The sequence below is a fragment of the Nicotiana sylvestris genome, chromosome 6, assembly GCF_000393655.2.
Source record: "Nicotiana sylvestris chromosome 6, ASM39365v2, whole genome shotgun sequence".
NCBI classification, from domain to species: Eukaryota; Viridiplantae; Streptophyta; class Magnoliopsida; order Solanales; family Solanaceae; genus Nicotiana; species Nicotiana sylvestris.
The window spans coordinates 118,332,082-118,339,456 of NC_091062.1; the positions used below are offsets into that span (position 1 = coordinate 118,332,082).

General features: G+C 42.6%; 1 protein-coding gene across 1 annotated transcript; it reads left to right on the plus strand.

Moving 5' to 3' along the window:
* Positions 1–665: 665 nt before the first annotated feature.
* Positions 666–6,951, plus strand: LOC138871172 (uncharacterized). The gene is made up of 7 exons (XM_070149039.1): positions 666–1,217; positions 1,440–1,676; positions 1,912–2,197; positions 2,730–3,389; positions 5,623–5,821; positions 5,894–6,060; positions 6,629–6,951. The coding sequence occupies exons 1-7, from the start codon at positions 666–668 to the stop codon at positions 6,949–6,951; spliced, it is 2,424 nt and encodes an 807-aa protein (XP_070005140.1).
* Positions 6,952–7,375: the final 424 nt, after the last annotated feature.

Sequence of the window (7,375 nt, forward strand, 5' to 3'; positions counted from 1 at the left end):
ACAACAACTCATTGGGACAAATGAAAAGATGCAAGAGAAGTTAATTGCACATGATTCAGCAATCAAAGGCATTGAAACTCAATTGGGACAACTATCTATGGCCTTGAAGAATCGCCCATAAGGAATATTGCCTCCAGATACAAGCATTAATCCGAAGGAGCAGAACCCGAATCAGCTCATGGTAGTGAGTCTCAGAAATGGGAGAGATTTAGACAGGGAGCAAGAAGTTTCTCAAGCTAGGCGAGAGACAATGCCGCCTTCTCCAGTTACTCCAGTTATATTAGAGACCGATGAGTCGGTATAGCTCATCGAAGTTGTAATCGAGCAAGCACAGGTTGACAAAGGTAAGGAGAAGGAAGGTGAACAACTCCCAACACAGGAAGTAGAAAAAGCTTCCAGTAAAGAAAAGACACAAAATAGTGGGCAGATGTTGATTCCTGCACCATTCCCTTAGAGGTTGGCAAAGCAAAAGAAAGATGATCAATACAGGAAATTCATGGAAATGCTCAGACAAATTCAATTGAATATTTCACTGATGGATGCTTTAAGGGAAATGCCAGGGAATGCAAAAATGATGAAGGACCTGATGTCGCAAAAAATGTGACTTCTAGGACCCGTCCACTGTAACTCTGATGCAAACCTGCAGTGCGGTAGTGACAAAACCTATGGCTCAAAAGGTGTCTGATCAAGGTAGTTTCACTATCCCATGCACCATTGAGAGTTATGCTTTTCCTAAAGCATTGTGTGATTTGGGATCCAGTATAAACATAATGCCCTTGGAAGTCTATACAAAATTAGGCATTGGCAAAGCTAGACCGACCTCAATATTGCTGGAACTGGCTGATCGCACAGTGAAAAGACCGACCGGAATTCTTGATGATGTGCTTGTTCAAGTGGGGAAATTTGTATTCCCTGCAAACTTCGTCATTCTTGACTGTCAAGTGGATGAAGAGATTCCAATCATTCTGGGCAGGCCATTTTTAGCCGCTGGGAGAGCATTGATTGATTATGAGACTGGGGAATTGAAAATGAGGTTGAACAATGAAGAAATCATATTCAATGTTCAACAATTTATGAGTAGACCTAGTGAATTTGTAAATTGCTCACTAGTGGAGGCCGTAGATGTGATACTACAAGAGGGGGATGAGACTATTAATGTCAGGGATCCGTTAGAAGCTTGCTTGATGAATCTGGAAAATGTGGATGGTGAGGAGCTGGTAGAGTGGGTCATGGCTCTCGAAGGTCAAGGGTTCTAGACAAGGGAACCCCAGTTCGAGCCCTTACACTTAGAAGAAAGAACAACACCACCTACGAAACCATCGATAGAGGAGCCACCGCAGTTGGACCTGAAATCGCTTCCATCTCACCACGGGTACACTTTCTTAGGGCCTAATTCTACTTTACTTGTTATTATATCATCCGGTTTTCTAGTTGTGTAGGTAGAGCAACTCCTACAGGTGTTACAGGAATGTAAAACTGCCATTGGTTGGACCATGGTGGACATAAAAGGTATCAGCCCAACTTTTTATATGCACAAGATTCTCTTGGAAGAAGGGCACAAACCTTCCATAGAACATCAACGAAGGCTGAACCCAAATATAAAAGAGGTGGTGAAGAAGGAAGTGATCAAATGGTTAGATACAAGTATCATCTTCCCCATCTCTGACAGCAATTGGGTCAGTCATGTCCAATGCGTACCGAAAAAGGGAGGAACGATGGTAATTAGAATGAGAAGAACGAGCTAATCTCAAGTTGTACAGTCACGGGGTGACGGATTTGCATGGACTATCGGAAATTGAACACAGCCACCCGGAAGGACCATTTCCCCTTGCCTTTCATTGACCAGATGTTGGAAGGTTAGCTAGGCGACCCCACTTTTGTTTTTTGGATGGATACTTGGGGTATAACCAGATCTCAATAGCCCCGGAAGATAGAGAGAAAACATCTTTCACTTGTCTGTATGGAATCTTTGACTTTCGGAGAATGCCCTTTGGACTTTGCAATGCACTGACTACATTCCAGTGGTGCATGTTAGCCATTTTCACTGACATGGTTAAAGATATTATGGAGGTGCTTATGGATGATTTCTCTGTGGTGGGGGGATTCATTCGAAGATTGTCTTCACAACCTAAGAAGAGTGCTCAAAAGATGTGTGGAGAGAAATCTAGTGTTGAATTGGGAGAAGTGTCATTTTATGGTACAAGAAGGAATAGTGTTGAGGCATCGAGTGTCCAAAAAGGGAATTGAAGTTGACCAAGCCAAGGTTGATGTGATTGACAAGCTACCTCCACCCACTTTGGTAAAGGCAGTGAAAAGTTTCCTTTGGCATACTAGGTTCTATAGGCGGTTCATTAAGGATATTTCCAAGATTGCTAACCCCTTATGTAAATTGCTTGAAAAAGACCAGCCCTTTGTGTTTTCTGATGATTGTAGGTTGGCCTTTGAGGAGCTGAAAAAAGGATTGGTGACTGCACCTATCATTGTTGCACCCAACTAGGAGAAACCATTCGAGCGCATGTGTGACGCCAGTGATTATGATATAGGAACAGTCTTAGGGTAACACAAAGATAAGATGATGCACCCGATTTACTATGCAAGTAGGGCGCTCAATGGTGCACAACTTAATTACAATATAAAAGAAAAGGAAATGCTCGTTGTAGTGTTTTCCTTCGATTAATTAAGGTCGTACTTAATTGGCTCAAAAATTATTGTTTATACTGACCATGCAGCAATTAGCTACTTGATAGCAAAGAAGGAGTCAAAGACATGCTTGATTCGCTGGGTTCTTTTGCTACAAGAATTCGATCTAGAAATCCGTGACAGAAAGGGGATGGACAATCAAGTGGCAGACCACCTCTCGAGGTTGGAAGGAGAAAAGAAAATAGAGGTTGAATATATCAAAGAGATATTCCCGGATGAACAATTACTTGTTGTGACAATGGAGGAGGCGCCATGGTATGCTGATATTGCTAATTACTTAGCAAGCGGTATTGTACCTTATGATCTCTCCTCAATTAAAAAGAAAAAGTTCTCCCGTGATTGTCGATCTTATTATTGGGATGAACCTCTACTTTTTAAGATATGTGTTGATAATATGATCTGGAGGTGCATCCCCGAGAAAGATCAACCTTCTATTTTGCAGGCTTGCCATGCTTCACCATATGGTGGACACTTTGGAGGAATCCGAACAATAACAAAAGTGTTGGAATCGAGGTTGTATTGGCCAACTCTGTTCAAGGATGCCCATGTTTGGCTCAAAAGTTGCGATGAATGCCAAAGGACAGGCAACATATCTCGCCGTCGCGAGATGCCAATGACCACAATTCAAGAGGTGGAGGTTTTTGACGTGTGGGGGATCGACTTTATGGGGCCGTTCGTCAGATCGTATGGTAACAAATATATATTGGTAGCGGTTGACTATGTCTCCAAGTGGGTCGAAGCGGTGGCTCTCCCAACCAATGATGCAAAAGGGGTAACATGCTTTCTAAAGAAAAATATCTTCACACGTTTTGGCACCCCGAGAGCTATAATCAGTGATGGTGGAACCTATTTTTGAAATAGAACGTTCGCACGACTATTGGAAAAGTATGAAGTTCTTCATAACGTGACCACCCCTTATCACCCACAGTTGAGCGGGCAAGTTGAAGTGTCAAATAGGGAAATTAAAAGTGTCCTTACAAAAATAGTGAATGTAACAAGGACCGATTGGGCGAAGTAGCTGGATGATGCTTTGTGGGCGTACCGCACAGCATTCAAAACTCCAATTGGTATGTCACCGTACAAGTTGGTGTTTGGAAAGGCATGCCACCTTCTAGTAGAGCTCGAACAGAAAGAACTTTGGGCATTGCGGCAGTTGAATTTTGATATGGAGACTGCAGGCACCAGCAGAGTCACTGGGTTACATGAGCTCGGGGAATTCAGGTTCCAGGCATTTGAGAGTGCTAGACTTTACAAAGAAAGGATGAAACTAATGCATGATAAGCATATCTTGGATCGGAACTTCAAACCCAGAGATCTAGTGTTGTTATACAACTCGAGATTGAGATTATTCTCGGGTAAGTTGAAGTCCCGATGGTCAGGACCCTTTAGAGTGGTGCAAATGTTCTGAAGTGGAGTTGTGGAGATTGAATTAGAATATGGGACAAATAAGTTCACGGTGAATGGGCAAAGGTTTATACATTACCTTGGAATGGCCGAAGAAAAAGGGGATAGAGTGGTAATAACTTTGGAAGAGCCCCAGTACACGAATGAGGAGTGATGATCAAAGCCTGTGTCATGCCACGATGTTAAATCAGGTGCTTCCTGGGAGGAAACCCATGGTTTGTTGTAATTCGTTGTGCCACGACATTAAATCCAGCGCTTGTTGGGAAGCAACCCAATTTTTGTGTTTTTCTTTATTTTTCATGTTTGATTTTGATTTTTGAAAATATTGACATGTTTATAAATGTTGCAGGAATGAGATTGTGCAAATTGGAATGACTTAGGATGAAGAAATCATAAAAAAAGGCAAAAAGTGGCTAAATTAGAAAAGTTGAAAAAATGGCTAGCACTAGGCTCGTCTAAATTCGCATCTAGACGCGAGGTAGATGCGACCTAGGCCAGCCGCAAAATAAAAAAACAGTGAAGTGAGGGCATCGCGTACCCCACTTCGCGAATTGTTAAATTTTTTTTTAATATTTTTTTTCTTCTTAAAACCTAATAGTTATTTCCAATAGCTATATTCCGCAATTTCGCACCCCCCACCCCTCGTTCTACATTCTACCATCCAAGCTCAAGTAAGTCATTTGCTTACAAATTAAGTTTTTGTGCTTTATATTTTTTATTTGTTTTGTTCTTTTACTTGTTAGGTTTTTGTTTTTCTTTTTTCCAAGTTTCGTTCTCATGATTCCCTAGTGTTCTGTTTTTCTTTGTTTCTATTTCATACAGTTTTATACCACCCTCCCCCCTAGCGTTAGTTTACATTTTGAATTCCCCAGTCTTGTTTTTCTTTTGTTTCACCCAGTTTCACATCCCCCTCCACCCTTGCGTCAGTTGTTGCTATTTTCCTTATTTGCAATTTCGTGTTATGGGTTACTTTAGGTAGAAGTAATTGAATTGTGAATTTTGGAGCATAATTTTCTCTAGATTTTGTTGGTTGTTATTCATAGTGAGGTGTACACTACAATTACCACTACCTCACTCAAATTGGGAGGGCAAAGCACATGTTACTTGCATTGATACATGAGGGTAGAAATTATGCATATAAGATGTTCGACAAATTGCCCAAATGAGAATTTTGATAGATTTTGTGACGTCTGAGTAGCATAACTCATTGTTTTGGTAATATGAACATCTCTTGGGTGTAAGGTAGCCGTTGGGGGTCTTTGCACTTAAATTGCATTCGTTTTAGAACAAATGTCAACCCGCGGCCAACTCGGCACGACTCGCGCGCGACATGTGCGTCTACCTACCCATTTGATTTTCCATGATGTGAAGTAACCTTAAATTACTGTCATTAAGCTGTAGTAGGCACTTGTACTCTAGTTGCACACTTACGCTTTTGGGCAAAGTGTGAGGTACGATGTATACCGCTATGACTTAAGCTTATACATTATAGTAATATGTGTTTTATATCTTTTGCAGGCGATATGGCCATCTCGAAAATACCAACTAGAAGCCATGGAGCCGGTGGTAGTGGTAAGCCACCCCCAAAGAAAGTACCAACTGACAAGAATGTAGCAAAGAAGGGTAATACAAAGGCACGAACAAAGGCTATACATGATAAGGTCAAGACTGGAACTTCTGAGGTGGACCCTAAGGCCACCTATCTGAGCACTGAGGGGCATGCACAAATACAACAAAGGGCATGTCAAGCACAATAGTATAGTCCAAGAGAGGTTCTGGTGCAAATTAGAGAGGGGGCTTCAAAACCACCACCGGCCAAGAAACGGAAAGTAGCTAAGGTGAAGGGAAAGGGTAAGGTGACAAGGGTTGTTGAGTTAGAATCTAAAGAGGACCCTGATGATGATGAGGAGGCAGCGCTTCAGTTGCCCGACGGTGAAAGGGAGACGAGTGTTACAAGTGCTACGAACGTATGGGATACGAAGTTCGTGAGTAAAAATACATGGACTAAATGGAAGCATATAATGACTAAGCAAATCAACCCACTACTCTTTGAAAGACCGTTGAATTTTAAGGCTACCAAGCCAAGTTCTCCGGATATTTTGCGAGTCATAGAGCAGAATGGGTGGACACGCTTTGATCAAGGACCGAAGGGCATAGAAACTTTGACTCTTATGCGGTGAATTGTATGCCAACTAGGACCCTGACAGGGGCACTAAGATTGTTTGGGTTCGTGGGGCTCAAGTTGATATCTCCGCCTCGGCAATAAATAAGTACTATCGCATACCTGCACAGTCCGATTCAGAGTATTGGAGTAGAGAACAAAGACTGAATGTGAACCGCATACTTGAAGTTCTGTATGGGATCTGGACCAGCTAAGTGGCAAGCGACTGATGGGTTGGCGAAGATGTACATGAACATAGAGGCTTGAATATGGTTGAATTGGGTCTGCAATAGATTCATGCCAACAACGCACAAGTCTATGGTGATTTGTGGCGAGTATTCTTGGTATATGCCCTCATGACAGGTATTCCGATGAAAGTTGGAGCGATCCTACAAAGTCAAATGGTGAAGACCAGAAAGAACATGCAGTGGACATTTCACTTTTTGCACACATTGACCGTGTTGCTTGCTAAACACAAATTAACTGAGAGGGATGATGAGATTCGTGAAAGCACTGAGTCAGCGGTCCATGATATTTGCTGTATTCAGGACCCATCAGAAACATCTATAAAGAAAAAGGGCCATGGTGCGCGCGTCACTGGTATGGCAAGCGCACTTCAGCAGTTACGAACAGAGTTAGCCACGCGAGACCGTGCTTTGCTAGCTGCACATGAGACTATAGATTAGTGGATGCGAGAGCAGTTCAATGTGTTGCTCGAGGCTGTTCGTGGAGAGAGACAAGTACGACACATTGGAATCCATACAGATTTTGAGGAGCAGGGGGATACGGAATTGTCTGCTTTGAGTGCTACTGAGGTTCGAGAAGTGGCTGTTGGGGAGGCTGCTCCAACTAGGGAGGGTGAGATGATAGCATCCGTTGACACATCTGGTGTCATATTGGAGGATCCATCAACATTGCGGACCGAGGGTGCTACTGGTCCCCACCCGCAGCTTGAGATATGATGAGGGAGTTTCTGACACCTACTCTCCTATTGATTATTTCTCTTTTGCTTCTATGATATTGTGCAACTGAGGATAGTTCACTCTCTTAAGTGTGGGGTGGGGGTGTCAGAATTTGACTTTTGTGGCATGTGTTTAATTGCTAGTGATT